Source organism: Coregonus lavaretus (genome assembly GCF_964263955.1).
Source record: "Coregonus lavaretus genome assembly, chromosome: 7".
NCBI lineage: Eukaryota > Metazoa > Chordata > Actinopteri > Salmoniformes > Salmonidae > Coregonus > Coregonus lavaretus.
Genome location: NC_139994.1, coordinates 22,212,319 through 22,239,750, shown reverse-complemented (window position 1 = coordinate 22,239,750; position 27,432 = coordinate 22,212,319). Strand labels below are relative to the sequence as shown.

The following is a 27,432-nucleotide window of genomic DNA, read 5'->3' as shown; positions in this document are numbered from 1 at the left end:
TATAATTGTGTACAAGCCACCTAGCTAATAAAATATTGGAGCTAGCAGTCATTAGTTACATTTTAACCATAGCAATAGCTTAATTGAATGCCTACATAATTGGTGCCTAACTAAACCAACTAACGAGAAATGGTGGAGGCTACCAGAATGAAGACAGACATTTTTCGGAATAAACGTGTTGAGTGAAAAACTTAATTACATAGCTACTCCCTACCCGGTATCTCATTATGCCCCTATACAACTTTGTATGCGTTGTTTGCTGCAACCTTGTTATTTACGACGTTTTTGGAACAGATTCCTTTTGGAACGTTTCACAAATTCTACCAACCCTGCGTAGCACGCTTGACCGAAATGGTAGCAGAAGGTGAATGTTCAACTTTTGTTGCGTGCAAATCCATATGACGCTGCGACTATGTCCCATTTTGCATAATGACACCGTCGGTGTGATCGAGGCGTTCGCAGCATCCGGGTGAAGGTTAATCAGTCAAAGAAAGATGGCTGCCCCCTTGGAGTTGTACTGCTGGAAAGGTGATTGGGGCTTACCCTCTGTTGATACAGACTGTCTAACCGTTCTGGTAAGAAATACAATAGCTGATTACAATACGTAAATTATAGGGTCCACCGTTACTGTCGTCGCATAAATAATTTCCCTTCGACAATAAGGCAGCAGAGCGGGTGAGACTGAGGTGACCTAGCTAGCTAGCTAACGGTTAACTCCGCTTTGATGAATGAATGGAATGCACACTCATGTTAGCTAGCTAGCTAACTAACGTCACATCTTGTGTTACTGACAACTTGACATGCATTGAACCAACAAGCCCCGGCTGGTCAATATGGGAGTCACGTTCCCATTATGTTAGCTCAGCTGTAACATTTAGAGCAAATCCAGTAAAACATACTCTTATTATTTAGCCAGGTAAGTTCACTAGTTTAGATATGCAACCTTGTCAGGAAGCTCTGTCATTACAATTCTGGTTTATCAGCCAATTTCAGGTTCCTGGTTGCTTACTTTTGATACAAGTAAAGTGTGACACGACTAAAACGGCCTACGACTCAATATTGTGTTGAGAATTTCCAGTGCTGAATTTGATGACAGTTTGAACTAGCTAACGTTACATGTTTTGGTATTAGCTAAAGCTAAGGAATGAGTAATGGCCTAAATTGTCAAACGTTAAAAGCTTGCCATTCTGTTTTGCTAAACTGTCTTTGCTCTGACACCAATTTCATCATTTGCCCACTGAAAAAATAAAGTGGTAGGCCCAAAATAAAGTAGTAATTTATAGTAACTTTTTTATTCATAAATTCCACTGCAATGTCCAGTCCACAATAAGCATTCATTTGTGAAGTGAAACATTTACATTATTTACAATGGTAATAACTTTCAGTTTAGATTAATTTACTACTTCTAACTAAACATACAATTCTCTGAGGTCATACACCCAAATATGTATGGACAGATTAAACACTAGGCTAAGCTATTTCATTACTTTAATTACCAGATGGTGTTTGAGATCATTGAAGGGGTTAGGCTAGTGTTTGCTTTGTATTCGGCATAGGGTAATTAATATGGAGGCTCATTCCTCGAGTGAACATCAGAGGGCTGTTAACATAGAGATCCTATTACATTATTATAATTCCTAATTCTATGGCAGACTTCATTTAACTAACACACCATTAATGCTGATGTCATTGTGAATGGTGGCGACTGGAAAGGGATCAGCTCTCACTTTAGCCCCCATTTGTTGGTGTTATAGGGAATTGTTTTGGACCCTGGCTGGCCTGTTATTACTTGTCTTTGTTTTCATTTACCCGGCATGGATTATTTCACTGTCCAGTGCAGCTGTCTAAACATCATGCAACCATCATCATCGCCACCACAACCCAACTAGCAGAGTTCTAAGAAACTCGAGAATAGCCAAGAAAGGGGAAGAAAACTTAAATAAGCACAAAAACTCTTCCCCCTGTATAATTTACAAAAAGTTGTTTCCTGTGGAAAGATGCCCCGTCACACCCCCCCCCCAACCCAATGTCAAAGGGTAAAAGTCCTTACTGGAGTTATCTTGATAACATGCCCCACCCCTACTTGATTGTCATGGCACCAGTGCATACACTATATATACAAAAGAATGTGGACCCCCCTTCAAATTAGTGGATTCGGCTATTTCAGCCACACCCATTGCTGACAGGTCTATAAAATCGAGCACACAGCCATGCAATCTCCATAGACAAACATTGGCAGTAGAATGGCCTTACTGAAGAGCTCAGTGACTTTCAACGTGGCATGGTCATAGGATGACACCTTTCCAACAAGTCAGTTCGTCAAATTTCTGCCCTGCTAGAGCTGCCCCAGTAACTGTAAGTGCTGTTATTGTGAAGTGGAAATGTCTAGGAGCAACAATGGCTCAGCCGCAAAGTGGTAGGCCACACAAGCTCACAGAACAGGCGAGTGCTGAAGCGCGTAGCGCGTAAAAATTCTGTCCCCGATTGCAACACTCACTACCGAGTTCCAAACTGCCTCTGGAAGCAACGTCCGCACAATAACTGTTTGTCTGGAGCTTTATGAAATGGGTTTCTATGGCCAAGCAGCGCACACAAGCCTAAAATCACCATGCGCAATGCCAAGCGTCGGCTGGAGTGGCGTAAAGCTCGCCGCCATTTGACTCTGGAGCAGTGGAAACGAGTTCTCTGGAGTGATGAATCACGCTTCACCATCTGGCGGTCTGACGGACAAATCTGGGTTTAGCGGATTCCAGGAGAACGCTATCTGCCCCAATGTATAGTGCCAACTGTGGAAGAACTTGACTGGCCTGCATAGAACCCTTACCTCAACCCCATCAAATACCTTTGGGATGAATTGGAACACCGTCTACGAGCAAGGCCTAATCGCCCAGCATCAGTGCCCGACCTCACTAATGCTCTTGTGGCTGAATGGAAGCAAGTCCCTGCAACAATGTTCCAACATCTGTTATAGCAGCAAAGATGGGGACCAGCTCCATATTAATGCCCATGATTTTTGAATAAGATGTTCGACGAGCAGGTGTCCACATACTTTTGGTCATGTAGTGTAAGTTCCAACAAAAGATTGTAGACATGATTGGGAGCCACAAGGAAATATCCTGCTGACCGACAAAGGCCTCTCTCAATTACTGTGGCTCCCTCCCTGGTCTGTATTTTTTTTTTGTCAAGCTTTCTCAACTTACATGATTTGCACTGCACAATACTACCAGGCTATTCCTTTAAAGCTCCAATGCAGTCTATACAGCACAGACCATAGACGACTACCTCATCTCGCTCCCCATCTCAGGCAGCTATGTTATTATCGACAGTAGTTCAAACCATGTTAATGAACAATGTTCATTCCGCAGCGTCTGACCTTAACGCTTCTTTCGTGTCCCTCGAGCCAGACACACTTCAGCTGGCAAACCCAAATAGCATTTATTTATTTTTTGCAGGAAAGGGGATTTAAAAGTGTCTGGCAAATCCCACAGTGGGAAGGAAACACTCCCATTATTTTTCATGTGGCAGGGAAAAAGTTAATGGTTTTCATTCTTGTCTGCAACAAAGTGGGGTCTCCCATTACTAAACCCACACCCGAGGGGGATGAGGGTGGGGTTATGGTTTCTAACGCATGGTACAATGTCCTGAGCCCTCTCTATTATTATAACTACAGTCACACACAGAGGCCATGTGGGAGGGGTAAAGGTGATTTTCTTGTATACACATCCATCTGTCTGAGTACCAAGGTTCTGGTCTAACTGCTGTCTTCATTCTGAGATCTTGAAGTGGTCTAATAGCCATTTCACAAGCCGAGATGAACTGTTCTGTGCTGACCTGGTTACGCATAGGCTAGTTGCTGGAACCATGCTAGAAAGTACGATGTAGGGTCAAAGACAAATATCCAAGCCAGACCAGCACAGTTCGGGTCAGCACGATAGTGCCAAAAGGGTAGGCTATGATCATTGAGCTACTCAAAGAGAGATGAGAGCTCCATAGGCCCAAACAGTCTAAATTCAGACATTGGGGAATCTACTGTTTAGTTACTGTACTGACATGCTGAGAAAGTGACATGTGGACTACATCACACTCAGATTGAGGGAGGGTGGAATGTTCTGCTTAGCTGCTCTAAAGCTACACAGCAGCCACTGTGGGGTTGGAGGCCACTTGGCAGTGTTATACGATCTGCCATGACAAGGCAGACAGGGCATTATTTTTTCAGGCCACAGAATGAGCAACCTCATTCAGGTTTCACTTAAGATATTTTCCTAAGTCATCAGCCATTTTCTAAAGCTGTGTCAGCGTTGTCCTGCTCCAGTTCTTGTGTATGCAGTTGGAAGAAGGTTACCATGCTTTTTTCCCCTAGTGAACCCACACATACTAGGTTGGTTTAACTTAAAGTTGAGATAAATGGACAAATTTGGACTCATGCTCTGTCAGCATAATGCAAGTGATATGCCCTTAAGGGTTTCGGAGCGCTGTAAGCTATACCTCGTAAAGGCAGGATAATCCTGGATATTCTTGCCTTTTGAGTTTTCCTAATAAGATCTCTCGGTCTTTGAAGGAGCCGTTGGGTTGTTTTAACACTCACTGACTTTTCAAGAAGGTAATGAGTGATATAATCTGGTATTTTGGCAGGAAAAGAGTCATGCACCTCTCTTCAGTTCCAAAGACATGTAATTTCCTTCAGTGCGATCTGGAAGATGTGGTGGTCTTCTTGCTTGATTAGTTTCTCTGTGGTGAAAGAGGCATCTCGCTGTCATTAAGTAGAAGGCACCAAAGTAATCCATAAGACTCCACTATTGTGGTCCTGTATGTAAAATGTATGCACGCATTACTGTAAGTTGCTTTGGATAAAAGCGTCTGCTAAATGGCATTTATTATATATTATATGGTGTCATGAAACCTTTATTGGAAACTGTTTGCTCATCTGTTTCTCTATATTTCTTTCTCTCAGGCCTATGCCAAGTTTGCTGGTGCTCCACTCAAAGTCCACAAGATCACCAACCCCTGGAGAAGCCCCACAGGTAATTCCAACCCAGGGCACTGCTATGTTCTGTTCTGACATAGGTACTCACTATTGATGGGGGGAAAAAAACATTGTTGTATAATTTTTTTGTTAGGTAGCTTGGCTAGCGCTAGTCGCCAGTACCTGCGCCAAAACTCCGGTATTTTTAATCCTTTTCAGCTTGTTCTCCATCTTCTTTTTAAATAGTGAGCCAACAAGTTTTCAGTGCTTTTATTTCCAAGACTGATCAAAAGTAATTTTCTTGTGCTATCTTGTCTCTTTGCAGCAGACATACACTGAGTGTACAAAACATTAGGAACACCTGCTCTTTCCATGACAGACTGACCAGGTGATTCTATGATCCCTTATTGATGTCACTTGTTAAGTCCACTTCAATCAGTCTAGATCAGGGGTGTCAAACTCATTTTAGCTCAGGGGCCACATGGAGGAAAATCTATTCCCAAGTGGGCCGGACCGGAAAAATCATGGTATATATAACTTAAAACAACAACTTCAGATTGTTTTCTTTGTTTTAATACGATCAACATACAACATAAAGCTGGAACCTGAGGACAGTGTGTCCAAAATAGTACAAGCACAACATCACTATTAATCATAAAACACGTCAAGTTTATTTGAAAATTCTAAAGAAAAAGAACACACAAACACACAATGCCTCAGTGATTAACAGAACTGGGCGGCAGGTAGCTTAGTGGGTAAGAGCGTTGTGCCAGTAACCGAAAGGTCGCTGGTTCTAATCCCCGAGCCGACTAGGTGAAAAATCTGTCGATGTGCCCTTGAGCAAGGCACTTAACCCTAATTGCTCCTGTAAGTCGCTCTGGATAAGAGCGTCTGCTAAATGACTAAAATGTAAATGTAAATGTAAACTGTTTCACAGATCACAGAACTATATCAGGGTGTCATTTCTCAGGCAGAAATGTAGATAAAAATAATGAAATCATGTTCCCCAAACAAGTGCAAGAACCACAGAGTCAAGAATAGGTTAAATATACAAATAAAATAAAAACAATTAAAAACAATAGCACATCAACATAAAAACATATAAACATAAAGCTGGAGCCTGAGGACAGTGTCCAAAAGTACAACATCACTATTAATCATAAAACACCTCAAGTTATTTGAAAGTTCTGAGGACAAAGAACACACAAACACACAATGCCTCAGTGATTCACAGAAGTATATCACAGATCACAGAACTATATCAGGGTGTCATTTCTCAGGCAGAAATGTAGATAAAAAGAATGAAATCCTGTTCCCCAAACAAGTGCAAGAACCACAGAGTCAAGAATAGGTTAAATATACAAATAAAATCAATTAAAAACAATAGCACATCAACATAAAAACATAAACATAAATCTGAAAGCGTTGCTCAAACTCCCGTAACAGTCCCGTTATTTTATCTTTGAACCGCTTCATGTCTGCCACATGTTGGGTCGCGCACACATTTTTCAAACAGGGGAAGTGAGCTGCATCTCCACCGGCAAGTTGCGTCTCCCACAATGACAGCTTCAACTTGAAAGAACGTATGCTGTCATAATACTGCGTGACAACTTTGTTGCGCCGTTGCAGCTGTTTGTTCAAGTTATTCAGGTGCTCTGTAACATCCACCATAAATGCAAGGTCCTGCATCCATTCTGCGGAATGAAATTCTAACACTGGTTTGCCCTTTTCTTCCATGAACTGTTCAATTTCTTCTCGTAAATCAAAGAAACGCCTCAGCACAGCACCTCGGCTTAACCATCTTACCTCAGTGTGGTATGGCAGGCCATAGATGTGGTCTTTCTCTCTGAGAAGGCTGTCAAACTGACGGTGATTCAGGCTTCTGGATCGGATGAAATTAACAGTTTGGATGACCACCTTCATGACGTTATCCATCTTTAATGACTTGCAACACAAAGCCTCCTGGTGCAAAATACAGTGAAAAGTCAAAAAATCACGTCCTCCATTTGCAGATTGCACTTTCTCTCTGAACTTTGTCACAACGCCTGCTTTTTTCCCGATCATTGAGGGCGCACCATCTGTAGCCAGGCTGACAGCGCGGGACCAGTCCACTCCGACCCTGTCCAGCGCGCCGACGAGTGCGGTAAAAATATCAGCTGCTGTCGTTGTATCTGTCATCGGCACCAACTCCACGAACTCCTCGGTGACGGTCAATGTGTCATCAACTCCGCGGATGAAAATGGCCAGTTGTGCAACATCTGTAATGTCCGTGCTTTCATCAATTGCAACCGAAAACGCAATAAATGACTTTACTTTTTGCTTCAACTGGCTGTCCAAATCCACTGAAAGATCGGAAATCCTGTCTGCAACTGTGTTTCTTGTCAGGCTGATATTTGCAAAAGCCTGCCGCTTTTCAGGGCACACAATCTCCGCTGCCTTCATCATGCATGTTTTTACAAATTCACCCTCACTAAATGGTTTTGAAGCCACTGCGATTTCATTAGCAATGAGGTAGCTAGCTTTCACTGCAGCGTCACTGATGTCTCGGCTGTGAGTAAACACAGACTGCTGTTTCTTCAGACCCGCCAACAGTTCATTCACCTTCTCTCATCTCCGCTGTCCTTGAAAGTTGTCATATTTGTCGGCATGAAGACTCACATAGTGGCGACAAAGGTTATATTCTTTCAGCACTGTAACATGCTCTGAACACACCAAACATACAGCTTTCCCATTCAATTCCGTGAATAAATAGGATGACCATTTTTCTTGGAACACTCTGCACTCTGCGTCCACTTTTCTCTTTTTTGACAGAGACATATTGGGGCAATGAGGGTGCCAAAGCACATAATGTTAAAAGTAGAAGCTGTAATAAATATCGCGGGCAAAACAAAGTAGTTCATTGGCTGCATGTGCTTGACCTACTTGCTCTGCCCCGGTATAAACAGTTTGCTTGCTTAACACAATTGCTATTGCGCCATCCAGTGGACGCAATTGGAACAGCAGTTTATTTTATTGAAAAATTGCAGCGCATTTTTATACTTTACAAAAAAAAAATATATATATTTTTTTTTTTTTCAAAATCATCTCGCGGGCCGGATTAAACCCGTTTGCGGGCCTGATCCGGCCCGCGGGCCGTACGTTTGACACCCCTGGTCTAGATGAAGGGGAAGAGACAGGTTAAAGAAGGATTTTTAAGCCTTGAGACAATTGAGACGTGGATTGTAGCTCAGTTGGTAGAGCATGGTGTTTGCAACGCCAGGGTTGTGGGTTCGATAAAATAATGTATGCGCTGTAAGTCGCTCTGGATAAGAGCGTCTGCTAAATGACTAAAATGTAAATGTGTATGTGTGCCATTCAGAGGGTGAATGGGAAAGACAAAATATTTAAGTGCCTTTGAACGGGGTGTGGTAGTAAGTGCCAGGCACACCAGTTTTAGTGTGTCAATAACTGCAATGCTGCTGTTTTTCACGCTTTCGTTTCCCATGTGTATCAAGAATGGTCCACCACCCAAAGGACTCCAGCCAACTTGACACAACTGTGGGAAGTATTGGATTCAACATGGGCCAGCATCCCTGTGGAACGCTTTCGACACCTTGTAGAGTTCATGCCCTGACGAATTGAGGCTGTTCTGAGGGCAAAAGGGGATGCAACTCCCCCCCCCCCCTACACACACAGCGGAGTCGCTCACCACCTTCCGGAGACATTTGAAACCCCACCTCTTTAAGGAATACCTGGGATAGGATAAAGTAATCCTTCTACCCCCCCCCCCCCCCCAAAAAAAATAATAATAATAATAATAATTGTAAAGTGGTTATCCCACTGGCTATAGGGTGAATGCATCAATTTGTGAGTCGCTCTGGACTAGAGCGTCTGCTAAATGACGTAAATATGCCCTTGAGCAAGGCACTTAACCCTAATTGCTCCTGTAAGTCGCTCTGGATAAGAGCGTCTGCTAAATGACTAAAATGTAAATATGTAAAAATTATGAAGGTGTTCCTAATGTTTTGTACGCTCAGTGTATAATGTGCAATATGTTTGGAACATCAAATCGCAATCGAATCACAATACATATCAAATTGGGAGAATTGCAATTCATATCTAATCGGCACCTAATTGTCGTGATAATATCGTATTGAGGTCCCTGGCAATTCCCAGCCCTAGTACTCACCATGCCTTTTTGGGAATGAACTTGCCCTCGGTGAACCCGATTTGACACTCTTCCGTGTAAAGGGGAAGAAGAAGAAGAAGAAGAGGAAATTCCCCCCTTAGTAAAGGGTCAAAGGTCATACGGTCACAGGGTCACACATCACCTGACTCTCTGAGGAGAACATAGCCTTACTTTACCGTCTGCGTTCACTCACCCTTAGGAACAAAGAGAGCGATGGTTTGATATATGAGGACAGGAAGCTCTCACTTTCCCCCTCTTCTCACTGGAGTAGAACAGGGGTCACAGGTCGTGGGTTAACAGTCAAAAGGTCAGCGAGCACCTGACGTTCTTATATCTCCCAGTACCACCACCTTTGTGTGCCAGCCCATTTTTGCTACACCCTCCTGTCTTCTTCACACCACAGGGGGGTTCAGACAACTCTGCGGTCGTTATGGTTACGGTCCGGATTGTTGTTCTTTGCAATCCCACTGTGCATCTCAGAAGATTGCTATATCATATTAATGTGGTTCCTGAGATGTTAAACACTTTTCCAGACGTTGTGAGTGAGGTCTGGTAATCTGCGCAGCACGATTGCAATAAAGACGACCTTGAAAGCGCCCTTTAGGCTGACTGTTCTGCTCCCTCGTTTCAGGTACGTTGCCGTCACTGAAGACCACGGAGGAAAGTACTGGTAGTCTTTCCAAACCCAGTAATATCATCATTCACCTTAGAAAACAGGTGAGTCCTGTTCCCACATCTCTTCCCTTTCCCACAGGGAAGATTAATAGTAAACAGGTGAAAGACAACCTCCCCCTCCACCCCCCCATCCTTTTTGACAGGGAACATGTGGGTAACCATGCTCTGCCAAATTATGAGCTGTTCTATAGGAAACAGATGTGTGTTAATGTAACACTAAATGGTTGAGACATTCTTAGTAACAAACAGGTGAGTGACATCCGGAGCCATTTGTAGAGATCGCCATAGTCAGGAACTGATGTCCAATGTGTACTGCTTTTGGCCCCAAGGGATATTCCCTTGCTTATACATTCTGGGCATGCAGAATCAAGGCACAAATTAGTTTCACAAGGGTTTTCTTGAGCTCCAGTGACCACATGGTAATCTCTACAAGACATAATAATAATATGCCACTTAGCAGACGCTTTTATCCAAAGCGACTTACAGTCATGCGTGCATACATTTTTGTGTATGGGTGGTCCCGGGGATCGAACCCACTACCCTGGCGTTACAAGCGCCGTGCTCTACCAGCTGAGCTACGGAGGACCACATCTACACTACATCCACATCTACACTACTGGTCAAAAGTTGTAGAACACCTACTCATTGAAGGGTTTTTATTTATTTTTACTATTTTCTACATTGTAGAATAATAGTGAAGACATCAAAATTATGAAATAACACATATGGAATTATATAGTAACCAAAAAAGTGTTAAACAAATCAAAATATATTTTATATTTGAGATTCCTCAAAAAGCCACCCTTTGCGTTGATGACAGCTTTACACACTCTTGGCATTCTCTCAACCAGCTTCACCTGGAATGCTTTTCCAACAGTCTTGAAGGAGTTCCCACATATGCTGAGCACTTGTTGGCTGCTTTTCCTTCACTCTGCGGTCCGACTCATCCCAAACCATCTCAATTTGGTTGACGTTGGGGGATTGTGGAGGCCAGGTCATCTGATGCAGCACTCCATCACTCTCCTTCTTGGTAAAATAGCCCTTACACAGCCTGGAGGTGTGTTGGGTCATTGTCCTGTTGATAAACAAATGATAGTCCCACTAAGCCCAAACCAGATGGGATGGCATATCGCTGCAGAATGCTGTGGTAGCCATGCTGGTTAAGTGTGCCTTGAATTCGAAATAAATCACAGACAATGTCACCAGCAAAGCACCCCCACACCATAACACCTCCTCCTCCATGCTTTACGGTGGGAAATACACATGCAGAGATCATCCATTCACCCACACCGTGTCTCACAAAGACACGGCGGTTGGAACCAAAAATCTCAAATTTGGACTCCACACCAAAGGACACATTTCCACCGGTCTAATGTCCATTGCTCATGTTTCTTGGCCCAAGCAAGTCTCTTCTTATTATTGGTGTCCTTTAGTAGTGGTTTAGCAATTTACTCATGAAGGCCTGATTCACACAGTCTCCTCTGAACAGTTGATGTTGAGATGTGTATGTTACTTGAACTCTGTGAAGCATTTATTTGGGCTGCAATTTCTGAGGCTGGTAATTCTAATGAACTTATCCTCTGCAGCAGAGGTAACTCTGGGTCTTCCATTCCAGTGGCGTTCCTCATGAGAGCCAGTTTCATCATAGCACTTGATGGTTTTTCCAACTGCACTTGAAGAAACTTTCAAAGTTCTTGACATTTTCTGGATTGACTGACCTTCATGTCTTAAAGTAATTTTGGACTGTTGTTTCTCTTTGCTTATTTGAGCTGTTCTTGCCATAATATGGACTTGGTCTTTTACCAAATAGGGCTATCTTCTGTATACCCCCGCCTACCTTGTCACAACACAACTGATTGGCTCAAACGCATTAAGAATGAAAGAAATTCCACAAATTAACTTTTTAAGAAGGCACACCTGTTAATTGATATGCATTCCAGGTGACTACCTCATGAAGCTGGTTGAGAGAATGCCAAGAGTGTGCAAAGCTGTCATCAAGGCAAAGGGTGGCTATTTGAAGAATCTCAAATATAACATCTATTTTGATTTGGTTAACAGTTCTTTGGTTACTACATGGTTCCGTATGAGTTATTTCATAGTTTTGATGTCTTCACTATTATTCTACAATGTAGAAAATAGTAAAAATAAAGAAAAACCCTTGAATGAGTAGGTGTTCTAAAACATTTGACCGGTAGTGTATAGTTGGGTTGGGCCCTAGTTATTTAGTTGGTGCGTTCACGTTAAATCATCAGTACTCAAAGAGGAGGTCCACACTCTCCGATTTAAAGGTTACGTTAAACAACTTTTTATTTTATATAACCATTCAACCAACCATATTAAGAAGGATGGTTAAGAAAGGGACACTTTTGCATCAGAGAGAGGGGTCTTTCACTTCTGCCAAACTGGTACAACTGGTATGCAAAAGGAAGACAGTAGGCAGAACTTGAGGCCCTTACATATATTGGTGTCCAGGGACAGTGAATCTTGGGGTAGAGGTTAACTGGTTATAAGTTGTTGCATTGACTTTTATAGGTAGAAAGTCTTGGCATAGTGATTCACGGCTTAATTTAGTGTTTTAGGCTGGGTTATGAGCCTCGGGTGTACAAATTGTAGACCATAAACCCTGCACAGATGGGAGGGGTCTCTCATAAAGTCACCAGAGGGGTATACTACAAATCAGGATTAATAAATTAGCCAGCTAACTTGCCTTAATATTCTGAAATAACCTTTTAAGATTTGGAAAGATAAGATTGAAATGGACATGGTCTAATTGACTCAACAACAAAAAACACATCTAAGTTCAGCTTTCAGAAATCAATCTATAGTTGTTTCTGGTTGTTTATCAAATTAGCTCATTGATCCTACTTTGTCGTATACCCCTCATGTTGCGCAACCATATTGCTTCCACCTTACAGATTGAGGGGTTAGGGCCAATGGCGACAGCTAGTTTTATTGGGGTCCGACACATAACAAAAAATACATTACAGACAAAATACTTTACAATTTACGTACATTTAAAAACATTGACATGTAGTGTGTATGTGTGTTTGCATCAGTTACACATACGTGTCAGCACATACACACAACAAGTAGGTAACATGGGGGAGAGGCGTTGTGCCAAGAGGTGTTGCTTTATTTGTTTTTTTGAAACCAGGTTTGCTGTTCACCTGCACTATGAGATAGAAGGGATCATGGCTATCATGGCTCTGTATAATACTATCCATGCTATCATGGCTCTGTATAATACTGTATGTTTCCTTGAATTTTGTCAGTGCTGTGTGTAAATTGACTATGCAAACAATTAATGTTTCTTATAAAAACAAGAAGCGATGCAATCAGTATTTCCTCAACTATTAGCCGAGAGAGACTGTCATGCATATTATTGATATTAGCCCTCTGATTACAATGAAGAGCAAAACGTGCCGCTCTGTTCTGGGCCAGCTGCAGCTTAACTAGGTCCTTCTTTGCAGTAATCAAGATAAGATACAACTAGAGCCTGCAGTACTTGCTTTGTGGAGTGTGGTGTCAAAAAGCAGAGCATCTCTTTATCACAGACATACCTCTCCCCATCTTTACAACCGTTGAATCAATATGTTTTGACCATGACAGTTTACAATCTATTCAGCTGAGGTCTACAACTTAAGTAATGATTTATACAATTCTTAGTTTTAGAGATGTTCAGGACCAGTTTATTACCGGCCACACATTCTAAAACTGACTGCAACTCTTTGTTTAGGGTTGACGTGATTTCACTAGCTGTGGTTGAATTATCAGCATACATGGACACACAGGCTTTGTTTAATGCCAGTGACAGGTCATTGGTAAAAATAGAAAAGAGTAGAGGGCCAAGAGAACTGCCCTGCGATACATAACACTTTACATACATTTACATTTTAGTCATTTAGCAGACGCTCTTATCCAGAGCGACTTACAGTTAGTGAGTGCATACATTTTCATACTGGCACTAAACACCTGATTCCACTCAGACCCAGTTACAATGGCTTGATAATGAGTTGATTATTTGAATCAGGTGTGTAGTGTTAGGGGAAAAAACGAAAATGGGTCCCCAGGACTAGGATTAAGAAATACTGGGTTAAGGTTGCAACAATATAATGGTAGAGAAGGTGCTGTGGTCCCATTTACATTAAATACTGTATTTAACAATGCACTTTCAATCAATCTCAAGTTAGTCATCATGTTTAACATTTGTTTAACATTTGGGAAGCTTCTATTAAAGAAAACCCTCTGTGTTCTGTTAGATAGATGGCTCTAAATCCATGGTATGGCAGAGGTTGAAAAGCCATAACACATACGTTTTTTCAACAGGTTATTGTCAATAATATCAAAGGCTGCACTGAAATCTAACAGTACAGCTCCCACAATCTGCTTATTCATTTCTTCCAACCAATCATCAGACATTTGTGTCAGTGCAGTACATGTTGGAGTGCCCTTCTCTATAAGCATGCTGTAAGTCTGTTGTTAATTTGTTTACTGAGAAATACAGTGAGCTGAAATTGAAATTATACAATGACTGAGGTTAAATTGCAGACTGTCAGCTTTAATTTGAGGGTATTTTTTTATCCATATCTTCTGAACCACTTAGAAATTACATCACTTCTTTCTACATAGTCGTCCCCCCCCCCCCCATTTTACGGGACCAAAAGTATTGGTACAAATTCACTTATGTGTATTCAAGTAGTCAAAAGTTTAGGATTTGGTCCCATATTCCTAGCACGCAATGATTACATCAAGCTTGTGACTCTACATACTTGTTGAATGCATTTGCTGTTTGTTTTGGTTGTGTTTCAAATTATTTTGTGCCCAATAGAAATGAATGGTAAATAATGTATTGTGTCATTTTGGAGTCACTTTTATTGTAAAGAAGAATATAATATGTTTCTAAACACTTCTATATGAATGTGGATGCTAACATGATTACGGCTAGTGAGAAAGTTACAGAACTTTCATAGTAGCATCCACATTGCCAAGAGTGTGCAAAGCTGTCATCAAGGCTAAGGGTGGCTACTTAGAAGAATCTCAAATATAAAATGTTTTGATTTATTTAATACTTTTTTGGTTACTACATGATTCCATATGTGGTATTTCATAGTTTTGATGTCTTCACTATTATTCTACAATGTAGAAAATAGTAAAAATAAAGAAAAACCCTTGAATGAGTAGGTGTCCAAACTTTTGACTGGTACGTATGTATGTATGCATGTATGCATGTATGCATGTATGCATGTATGCATGTATGCATGTATGTATGTATGTATGTATGTACAGTGCTATGAAAAAGTATTTGCCCCCTTTCTAATGTTCTCTACTTTTGCATATTTGTGATGCTGAATGTTATCAGATCTTCAACCAAAACCTAACATTAGATAAAGGGAACATAAGTGAACAAATAACACAACAATTACATATTTATTTCATTTATTTCATAAACAAAGTTATGCAACACCCAATTCCCCTGTGTGATAAAGTAATTGGCCCCTTACACTCAATAACTGGTTGTGCCACCTTTAGCTGCAATGACTCCAACCAAATGCTTCCTGTAGTTGTTGATCAGTCTCTCACGTCGCTGTGGAGGAATTTTGGCCCACTCTTCCATGCAGAACTGCATCTGGTCTGATGAAACAAAAATAGAACTGTTTGGCCATAATGACCATCGTTATGTTTGGAGGAAAAAGGGGGAACTTGCAAGCCGAAGAACACCATCCCAACCGTGAAGCACGGGGGTTGCAGCATCATGCTGTGGGGGTGCTTTGCTGCAGGAGGGACTGGTGCACTTCACAAAATAGATAGCATCATGAGGAAGGAAAATTATGTGGATATATTGAAGCAACATCTCAAGACATCAGTCAGGAAGTTAAAGATTGGTCGCAAATGGGTCTTCCAAATGGACAATGACCCCAAGCATACTTCCAAAGTTGTGGCAAAATGGCTTAAGGACAACAAAGTCAAGGTATTGGAGTGGCCATCACAAAGCCCTGACCTCAATCCTATAGAACATTTGTGGGCAGTACTGAAAAAGCGTGTGCGAGCAAGGAGGCCTACAAACCTGACTCATTACACCAGCTCTGTCAGGAGGAATGGGCCAAAATTCACCCAACTTATTGTGGGAAGCTTGTGGAAGGCTACCCGAAACGTTTGACCTAAGTTAAACAATTTAAAGACAATGCTACCAAATACTAATGGAGTGTATGTAAACTTCTGACCCACTGGGAATGTGATGAAAGAAGCAAAAGCTGAAATAAATAATTCTCTCTACTATTATTCTGACATTTCACATTCTTAAAATAAAGTGGTGATCCTAACTGACCTAGGACAGGGAGTTTTTACTAGGATTAAATGTTAGGAATTGTGAAAAACTGAGTTTAAATGTATTTGGCTAAGGTGTATGTAAACTTCCGACTTCAACTGAACTACATGCATACAGGGGCGCAGCCATGGGAGGGCATTGGCCCACCCACTTAGGAGCCAGGCCCACCCACTGGGAAGCCAGGCCCAGCCAATTAGATGTTTTTTTTCCAGTATTTTCCAGTCAGTATTCCAATTGCAAATGCTCAATAACAGGGATGTAAACAAATTTGTGCACACATTTTGAGAGAAATAAGCATTTTGTGCGTATGAAACATTTCTGGGATCTTTTATTTTAGCTCATGAAACATGGGACCAACACTTAACATGTTGCGTTTTTTTATTTTTGTTCAGTACAGATTACTCTTTTTGCTTTGTAAAGGCCTTTTTCACTGGAACTTTTGCTATGCCTGCCTTTTTTCCAGGTGAATTCTATTGACTCTTTTGTAAGGGGGACCATGCATTCATACTCTCATCTAGGACCTGATATCCCAATATCTAAACTAAGTGGCTGACTGTCCTGTCTTTCAGAAATACAACGCTGACTATGACCTCTCAGCCAAGGAAGGGGCAGACACTCTGGCCTTTGTGTCACTACTGGAGGAGAAACTGCTGCCCGCATTGGTGAGATAACTTCTGCATGTGGAGAGGGCGAGGGAGGGCGGGAGGAAAGAGATGACAGTTAGATTGTTTTTCTCTGTTCACATACCATGTAGAACAGAGAAACAGAAAGGGAAAGTGAGAAGCGAAAGAGGGGGTGAAGGGTGGATATGGTTTAGCAGATCAGGGTAAAGCAGGGGCATGGGGTCAACACACAAATAACCATCCCCACATCTTAACATTCCCATTATCGCATTTCTGCGGTGGTTGATGATGATAAAAAAATATCAACGTCTGTGCCAGGGGGAGGAGTCGGAGGAGGTACCCCTGTGGAATCAGGAATGCTTTCAAGTCATTGAAAAGGGAAAATCAATTCTGTCTGACCCACTCCTAATAAAAATCACCTTTTTAAATGCTTTCGCCTGGCATGACATTGAATGGGCAAAGTTAAATGCCAGGTTCTGTCTTGGTAATGCAATTGCTCTCTTAATATTACAAGAAAAGTAAGCTATTGTGAAATGCTTTAGAACGGTGAAATATTTATTTCTATTCAGCTTAAGGTTGAAGGGAAATCAGGCATTCATCGTCAAAGCTCTTGAAGCTTAATTGAGCATTGAATAGCAGCGATAGTACCCAGCTCTATGGTAATGTTCCAATTTTCATTCTAGCATACCACTTAGTGTGCAGTAACGTATCAGACATGCATTCTTAGTAGTAGGCTAGTATGGACATTGGAACATGGCTCAGGGACAGTGATGGAGAAAGACAGGCTTGCCTGTGTTTACTGTTGGGGCCCTGTGGAGAATTCTCCTAAGTTTACCGTGCCCAACCTGTGCTGCATTTCCTGTATAAAAGTGTCTGGCTTCCTGTGTGAAAAAAAAAAAAAAAAAAGGTGATAATGAAATAGTCGACAGACTTTGTGTCTCTGGAGATGCGTCTGGAAACAAGTGGAAGAGTCTCAAGTACCTTTGACGATCCCTGGGGTGACCCCTTGCATCTGCACTGAGCCCCTGGGAATAGAGAAGCAGTGTGGCCTAACTATTAGTGAAATGGGACCCCAAGATGGTCAGGTTAAATACTGTTGTGCCCCTGGTTAAATCGCATGCATTATGTCATCAAACATCCAGATTTCAAAATTGGAGTCCTAGCCTAGCCATTGAAGTTATTTTCTACAAAAGGATCAACTGTTTCCCATATTGGAAAGTCAGGGTGGTCCTGTCCTCTTAATTCTATCTGGTATTGGGAGTTGACCTTTAGATAACCTATGGTGTTGACAGGGTTGGAACTACTGTGGAACAGGCACGTTTGTCCACCTTGAAAAAGTCACAGGTGTGTTTTGAAAAAAGGTGCATTTGATCTTCGTTGTTGTGTGTTGGATCTATAAAGTGCCTTTGATCATCATTTATTGTATGTAGTTGCTCTAGCAGTACTGTGTGTCGCAATCTATGGCACCTGCCTCTTCTATTCCCCTCCATCCATTTACCTTCAGAAAGTATTCATACCCCTTGACTTATTCCACATTTTGTTGTGTTACAGCCTGAATTCAAAATTGATGAAATATATTTTTCTACACACAATAACCCATAATGACAGTGAAAACATGTTTTTAGAAATGTTTGCGCATTTATTGAAAATGAAATACAGAAAGACACTACATGACCAAAAGTATGTGGACACCTGCTCATTGAACAACTAATTCCAAAGTCATGGGCATTAATATGGAGTTGGTTCCCCCTTTGCTGCTATAACAGCCTCCACTCTTTTGGGAAGGCTTTCCACTAGATGTTGGAACATTGCTGCGGGGACTTGCTTCCATTCAGCCACGAACATTAGTGGGGTCGTCACTGATGTTGGGTGATTAGGCCTGGCTTACAGTCAACGATCCAATTCATCTCAAAGGTGTTCGATGAGGTTGAGGTCAGGGCTCTGTGCAGGCCAGTCAAGTTCTTCCACACCGATCTCGACAAACCATTTCTGTATGGCCGTCGCTTTGTGCATGGGGGCATTGTCATACTGTAACAGGAAAGGGCCTTCCCCGAACTGTTGCCACAAAGTTGGAAGCACAGAATCGTCTAGAATGTCATTGTATGCTGTAGCGTTAAAATGTCCCTTCACTGGAACTAAGGAGCCTAGCCCGAACCATGAAAAACAGCCCCAGACCATTTATTCCACCTCCACTAAACTTTACAGTTGGCACTATGCATTCGGGCAGGTAGTGTTCTCCTGGCATCTGCCAATGCCAGATTCGTCCGTCGGACTGCCAGAAGGTGAAGCGTGATTCATTACTCCAGAGATTGCATTTCCGCTGCTTGGCGGCAAGCTTTACACCACTCCAGCCGACGCTAGGCTTTGCACATGGTCATCCTAGGCTTGTGTGCGGTAGCTCGGCCATGGAAACACATTTCATGAAGCTCCTGACAAACAGTTATTGTGCTGATGTTGCTTCCATAGGCAGTTTGGCACTCGGTAGTGAGTGTTGCAACCGAGGACAGACAATTTTTATGCGCTACGCGCTTCAGCACTCGCCGGTCCTGTTCTTTGAGCTTGTGTGGCCTACCACTTCGCGGCTGAGCTGTTGTTGCTCCTAGTCGTTTCCACTTCACAATAACAACACTTACAGTTGAGCGGGGCAGCTTTAGCAGGGCAGAAATCTGACAAAGTGATTTGTTGGAAAGGTGGCATGAAATTACGGTGCCACATTTAAAGTCACTGAGCTCTTCAGTAAGGCCATTCTACAGCCAGTGTTTGTCTATGGAGATTGCATGGCTGCCTGTCAGCAACGGGTGTGGCTGAAATAGCAGAATCCACTAATTTGAAGGGGTGTCCACATACTTTTGTATATACAGTGCTTTCGGAAAGTATTGACCCCTTCACTTTTTCCACATTTTATGTTACAGCCTTATTCTAAAATTGATTAAATCAGGTTTTTTCCTCATGAATCTACACACAATACCCGATAATGACAAAGCAAAAACAGGTTTTTAGAAATTTTGCAAATTAAAACTGATATCACATTTTCATAAGTATTCAGACCTTTACTCAGTACTTTGTTGAAGCACCTTTGGCAGCGATTACAGCCTCAAGTCTTCTTGGGTAGGACGCTACAAGCTTGGCACACCTGTATTTGGGGAGTTTCTCCCATTTTTCTCTGCAGATCCTCTCAAGCTCTGTCAGGTTGGATGGGGAGCGTCGCTGCACAGCTATTCTCAGGTCTCTCCAGAAATGTTTGTTTGGGCTAAAGTCCGGAATCTGGCTGGGCCACTCAAGGACATTGAGATTTGTCCCGAAGCCAATCCTGTTTTGTCTTGGCTGTGTGCTTATCGGTTTTTGTCCTGTTGGAAGGTGAACCTTCGCCCTAGTCTGAGGTCCTGAGCACTCTGGAGCAGGTTTTCATCAAGGATCTCTCTCTACTTTGCTCCGTTCATCTTTCCCCCGATCCTGACTAGTCTCCCAGTCCCTGCTGCTGAAAAACATCCCCACAGCATGATGCTGCCGCCGCCATGCTTCACCGTAGGGATGGTGCCAGGTTTCCTCCAGATGTGACACTTGGCATTCAGGCCAAAGAGTTCAATCTTGGTTCCAGTGAATCTTGTTTCTCATGGTCTGAGAGTCCTTTAGGTGCCTTTTGGCAAACTCCAAGCGGGCTGTCGTGCCTTTTACTGAGGAGCGGCTTCCGTCTGGCCACGCTACCATAAAGGCTTGATTGGTGGAGTGCTGCAGAGATGGTTCTCCCATCTCTACAGAGGAACTCTGGAGCTCTGTCAGAGTGACCATCGGGTTCTTGGTCACCTCCCTGACCAAGGCCCTTCTCCCCCGATTGCTCAGTTTGGCCGGGCTGCTAGCTCTAGGAAGGTGGTTCCAAACTTCTTCCATTTAAGAATGATGGCCACTGTGTTCTTGGGGACCTTCAATGCTAGAGACATTTTTGGTACCCTTCCCCAGATCTGTGCCTCGACACATTCCTGTCTTGGAGCTCTACGGACAGTTTCTTCGACCTCTTGGCTTGGTTTTTGCTCTGACATGCACTGTCAACTGTGGGACGTCATCTAGACAGTTGTGTGCCTTTCCAAATAATGTCCAATGAATTGAATTTACCACAGGTGGACTCCAAGTTGTAGACACATCAAGGATGATCAATGGAAACAGGATGAACCTGAGCTCAATTTTGAGTCTAATAGCAAAGGGTCTGAATACTTATTTAAGGTATTTCTGTTTTTTATTTTTAATAAATTTGCAAACATTTCTAAAAATATTTTTTTGCTCTTTCATTATGGGGTATTGTGTGTAGATAGTTTTTTTCCCCCCTCATCAATCTCATCCGGTTTAGAATAAGGCAGTAACGTACCACCATGTGGGAAAAAAGTCAAGGGGTCTGAATACTGAGTCAATAGATGTTAGAATCACCTTTGGCAGTGATTTAAAGCTGTGAGTCTTTCTGGGTATGTCTCTAAGAGCTTTGCACACCTGAATGGTCAACATTTGCCCATTTTTATTATTTTCCAAATTATTTTATCGAATTGGTTGTTGATCATTGCTAGACAACCATTTAAGTCTTGCCAAAGATTTAAGCAGATTTATGTCAAAACTGTAACTTGACCACTCACTGTCTTCTTGGTAGGCAACTCCAGTGTAGATTTGACCTTGTGTTTTAGGTTATTGTCCTGCTGAAAGGTGAATTCGTCTCCAGGTGTCTGGTGGAAAGCAGACTGAACCAGGTTGTACTCTAGGATTTTGTCTGTGCTTAGCTCCATTCCGTTTCTTTTTTTATCCTGAAAAACCAGTCCTTAATGATTACAAGCATCACCATAACATGATGCAGCCATCACTAAGCTTGAAAATATGGAAAGTGGTGCTCAGTAATGTGTTGTCTTGGATTTGCCCCAAACATAACACTGATACGCAAAACGATGCCGGATTCAAAACTTAGAATATTTCAATTTAAATTATTATACAAAATTCTTGCTACCAATAGAATGTTATTTATATGGGGATTCCCAGCTCTGCAGATTTTGCTGCGAAGAGACAATCATTAGATAATTTGTTTTGGTACTGTCCATTTGTAGCTTGTTTTTGGTCACAGTTCCAGGAATGGCTGAAGGATTGCAATATTTACCTGGAGCTAACCCTGCAGATAGCACTACTGGGTGATCTGAAAAGTCATAGTCAATCGATCAATAATATAATAATACTTTTAGCCAAAATGTTTATTTTCAATTTACAATCTGTAGAAACAATAAGAATAGAAGGGTTCAGAACTTTTGTGAAACATCACAGTACAGTTGAAAAATATGGCAAATAGAAATCCAATATGGATGGTGTTGGGAGATAGATGGGAGGTGTTGAATGGAGCTGAAGGATGGGACTAATAACAACAAACAATAACAAGATAACTAATGCAAAGCATACTGTGTCCATAATAAGTACAGTGAGGGGGAAAAAGTATTTGATCCCCTGCTGGTTTTGTATGTTTGCCCACTGACAAAGACATGATCAGTCTATAATTTTAATGGTAGGTTTATTTGAACAGTGAGAAACAGAATAACAACAAAAAAATCCAGAAAAACACATGTCAAAAATTTTATAAATTGATTTGCATTTTAATGAGGGAAATAAGTATTTGACCCCTCTGCAAAACATGACTTAGTACTTGGTGGCAAAACCCTTGTTGGCAATCACAGAGACAATGTGATCTTCTGGAATTTCTTTTCTCATTTTGTCTGTCATAGTTGACGTGTACCTATGATGAAAATTACAGGCCTCTCTCATCTTTTTAAGTGGGAGAACTTGCACAATTGGTGGCTGACTAAATACTTTTTTCCCCACTGTATGTATCTATCTATATTTGCAGGGAAAAAAACATATGGGGGATTGGAAGTGACAATTACATTGATGGAAGTTAAAATCTATCTGCAATATTAAAGCTGATCTACCCCCTAAACATTTTTAAAAAACATAACACTTTTTATTCAGGACAAAGTTAATTGCTTTGCCACATTTATTGCAGTATTACTTTAGTGCCTTGTTGAAAACATGTTTTGGAATATTTTTATTCTGTGCAGGCTTCCTTCTTTTCAGTCTGTCAGTTAGGTTAGTATTGTGGAGTAACTACAATGTTGTTTTATCCTCAGTTTTCTCCTATCACAGCCATTAAACTGTGTAACTGTTTTAAAGTCACCATTGGCCTCATGGTGAAATCCCTGAGCATATTCCCTCCTCTGGCAACTGAATTAGGAAGGACGCCTGTATCTTTTGTAGTGACTGGGTGTATTGATACACCATCCAAAGTGTAATTAATAACTTCACCATGCTCAAAGGGATATTCAATGTCAGCTTTTTTTATTTGTACCCATCTACCAATAGGTGACCTTCTTTGCGAGGCATTGGAAAAGGGGTTGAATACTTATTGACTCAAGACATTTCAGCTTTTCATTGTTAATTCATTTGTAAAAATGTCGAAAAACCTAATTCCTCTTTGACTGTGGGCTATTGTGTGTGTGTGTGTGTAGGCCAGTGACAACAAAATCTCAATGCATTTTAAATTCAGGCGGTAACACAACAAAATGTGGAAGAAGTCAAGGGGTATGAATACTTTCTGAAGGCACCGTATGTGTCTGTCCCTGCCTTTATCGCAGTCTCTCTCCATCTCCCTCCTCAGATCTACACCCATTGGGTGGACTCAAAAAACTATGTGGACGTGACGCGGCGCTGGTACGCCGAGAATATCCCCTTCCCACTCAACTTCCTGCTGCCCAACCGCATTCACAACCAGCAACTGGAGAGGCTGAGGCTGGTGAGGGGGGACTCCACACTGGAGCCCGGGGAGCAGCTGGAGAAGGAGGTGAGGGTGAGGAGACATTATGGGAGAAGATACAAGTGTGAATTGACACAATGGGATTCGGCAAATGGGCAGGTGGAGGGAGGAGATGGAAGGTGAAGAAGAGGAGGGTACAAAGAAGAAGAGAAGAGGGGAACAAAGAGTTTACATAATTAAGACAGTGAGAATGAAGAGATGGAGGAGAGCGATGAAAGAGGGTATTGAGAAGCACAGAGAAATTAGGTGAAAAATGAGTTGCACCGCAGGGGCAGAAATTAGATGTGAAAGGATAGGGGTTATACGGTCAAGTCTATGGAAGGACTATTATCATTGAAAATGGCAGCTAGCTATTACTAGAGAGAGACCCTTGTAATGGCACTTTGGTACCCTGACGTGGAGAGGGTAGTTCATAGTAATTTAATAACCCCAAGAAGCCAAAACAGTCTGTTTTCACAACGTGGTAATTGGGTGAGGCGGTTCATCTCCATGGTGAAGGGGTATTGTTTTCAAAGTCCCCCCCTAAAAATGTTTTTATGCTATACTTTATGCACAACGTGCTTTGACTCTGTTTGTAACTCGGGGATGGGCAACTCCAGTCTTCGGCGGTAACCGGAGTTGCCCATCCCTGGTTTAACTGTACACAACAATGTTCTGGCTTCGTTGAAGGATGGTTCATAAATAAGCCCCATGGGCACTTGCTCGCTGACAACCTTTTTCATGAATGCAGATACAGCTGTTCAGGCTGTGAATGCCTCTGTGTGTCCATGCTGATGGTTGTCTGGGGGCTTTTCATCTCCACAGCTCTACCATGATGCGTTGGAGTGCATGACCCTGCTCTCTCAACGCCTGGGCTCACACAAGTTCTTCTTTGGGGATTCGTAAGTGGCTGCTGTGTGCAAACTGCAAAATGCAAACAAATTGCATGTATAACACGTTTGCCACACTGTCTTTCATATGAGTGTGTGTGTACTGTCGTGATGAAGCCCCTTTGTGCATTGTCTCCCCAGCCCATCCTCTTTGGATGCCTATGTGTTCGGTCACCTAGCCCCCCTGCTGAAGGTGAAGCTGCCCAATGGGAAACTCCAGCAACACCTCAACTCCCTGGACAACCTGCGGCACTACTGCACCAACATCCTCGTCCTCTATTTCCCCTCAGAGGGCGGAGGTAAGTTCCCTGGAGGATTATTTCCGGTCCTCGAGCAGTACCCCAAACCGTACACACATTTGTTGTAGCACAGGACAAACACATCTGATTCAACTAGTCAAGTGGATGACTGGGTGATTCAGGTGTGCTTGTCTGTGGCTACAACAAAAATGTGTACTGTTTGGGATACTCGAGAACCAGAGTTAAGAAATGCTGATCTTGAGTGCCTAGTCTAGCAGTCTGATACTCAATTCCAAAACACTGAGAACTTTAACTGTATTGAGAATCAATTGCAAAAATGGGTTCTGTTAGGATCCAGTGTGTGCAGAGACTTTGACTCTCATCCCGTTTTGTCTTCTCTGTTTTAGAGCCACCCATTCGCAAGGTGTCAGTCCATTCGGACGGTAGTGACTTTGACAGCGAGCCCCATAAACGGCGCAAGCAAATCCTGTCGGTACTGTTCGCCATGGGTTCGATGCTGGGCTACGCCATTTTGATGGGGATCGTCAGCATCCAGCACATCCGACCGCAGGCAGCGCTAGTGGGACCCCGTCACATCGAAGAGGGAGGCGAGGAGGAGGAGGAGGAAGAGAAATGAGCAGTACAGGCTCGGTGTAGGACCAGGTAGAAGGAGGCGTTGTGAGGGGAAAATGGACGTTCTCTGACTTATTCCGTGCACTGCATATTGACGGACAATAGGGGAACAGGAATTACGTTCCTTAAAAATCTCAATCTCCCACAATGCACGATAATCCTCTCAGTACAGACCACTTCTTGGCATCCACAAACATGCCTAGTTATACGGTCTCTTTTTTTGGTGCTTGATTTTTGTTTTCTCGACATCCCAGGAAGGCATACCTTTTCTTGTCTCAGAATCTTCAAGAACGCTTTCATATAATTCAAGAATGGTTGCCTTTCCTTTTTTCAGGTTTCTTTCTTTCAGGTTGGGGGTGGGGGGTGTTGAGCCACTTTCTGAAATGTTTTGTCAGATTTCACTTGCACAAACAGAATTTTGACTTGATTTCAGGTCATTAAAAGTAAAAATGCTGAACCATCTGTCACAAGGTGTTTTTGTATGTTTGCCAAAATTCCAGTTTCTCCAAGCCTCAAATGTTACCCTACCCCTAAAATCACAATGGAAAACAGACAGAATTATATAGCAGAGCAGATATATTAACTGGAAGTTATTATTTAAATTGCTTGATCTTTCCAAGAAGGGGAAGGAGACAGACATTAGGTTAACACAGAGAAGGTTTCTATCACAAGAGGAAAAACAATACATTATTTATACACTGAACAAAAATATAAACGCAACATGCAACAATTTCAAAGATTTTACTGAGTTACAGTTCATATAAGGAAATCAGTCAATTGAAATAAATCAGTAGCCCCTAATCTATGGATTTCAAATGACTGGGCAGGGTCGCAGCCATGGGTGGGCCTGGGAGGGCATAGACTAGCCAATCAGAATTAGTTTTCCCCCACAAAAGTGCTTTATTACAGACAGAAATACTCCTCAGTTTCATCAGCTGTCTGGGTGGCTGGTCTCACACGATCTCGCAGGTGAAGAAGCCGGATGTGGAGGTCCTGGGCTGGCGTGGTTACACGTGGTCTGCGGTTGTGAGGCCAGTTGAACGTACTGCCAAATTCTCTAAAACAACGTTGGAGGCTGCATATCAATTCCCTGGCAACAGCTCTGGTAGACATTCCTGCAGTCAGCATGCCAATTGCACGCTCCCTCAAAATGTAAGACAACTCTGGCCATTGTGTTGTGTGACATAACTGCACATTTTAGAGTGGCCTTTTATTGTCCCCAGCACAAGGTGCACCTGTGTAATGTTCATGCTATTTAATCAGCTTCTTGAAATGCCACACCTGTCAGGTGGATCGATTATCTTGGCAAATGAGCAATGTTCACTAACAGGGATGTATATGAAAAAATTCTGGGATCTTTTATTTCAGCTCATGAAACATGGGACCAACACTACATGTTGTGTTAATATGGACCTCCACATCTGGCTTCTTCACCTGCGACCAGCCACCCGGACAGCTGATGAAACTGGGTTTGTAAACCCAAAAAATTTCTGCACAAACTGTCAACCATTTCAGGGAAGCTCATCTGCGTGCTCGTCGTCTTCACCCGGGTCTTGACCTGACTGCAGTTCGGGGTCGAAACCGACTTCAGTGGGCAAATGCTCACCAAATGCTACTGGAGAAGTGTGCTCTTCACTAATGAATCCAGGTTTCAACTGTACTGGGCAGATTGCAGACAGCGTGTATGGCGCTATTGTTAAATGAATATCCCTTATTTACCAGAGCTCAATGAAACAAATCTGATGCACACAAATGAAACGGACTCATTGCACCATAATTAAACATGCATTTTCAGTTTATCAGTATGCAAGCTGGAGACCGCGAGCGCACAGAGGCAATTGCCCTTTTCACTGTCTCTAGAAGTTCGCAGCCCAGCTCATGTTTCTCATATGGGAGATGAGGAGTGTTCGGCGCAGCACACCCCAAGCTGCTCGGATCACGAGCGCGTCCCGCTGACATATTTCACCTTCACCCCGAAGCATTCTTCTGCCTAGGAGAGTGAGACAGTGCGAGCCAAAACTCCTTGACAACCCCAGCCGCGCTGGTCTTCTTCGCACACTTCCACTCACGTTTCGTTACTTCGGTGGAGTTACAGTTGAAAAGTTATACAT

The 27,432-nt window shown here is 42.4% G+C and overlaps 1 protein-coding gene across 1 annotated transcript; it reads left to right on the top strand.

The window, feature by feature from the left end:
* The first annotated feature begins 488 nt into the window (after positions 1-488).
* Positions 489-25,783, top strand: LOC311132111 (metaxin-1-like). The gene is made up of 8 exons (XM_084165306.1): positions 489-575; positions 4,952-5,021; positions 9,763-9,848; positions 16,701-16,793; positions 23,425-23,607; positions 24,385-24,461; positions 24,591-24,748; positions 25,096-25,783. The coding sequence occupies exons 1-8, from the start codon at positions 495-497 to the stop codon at positions 25,323-25,325; spliced, it is 978 nt and encodes a 325-aa protein (XP_084021432.1). The 5' UTR covers positions 489-494; the 3' UTR covers positions 25,326-25,783.
* The last annotated feature ends 1,649 nt before the right edge of the window (positions 25,784-27,432 follow it).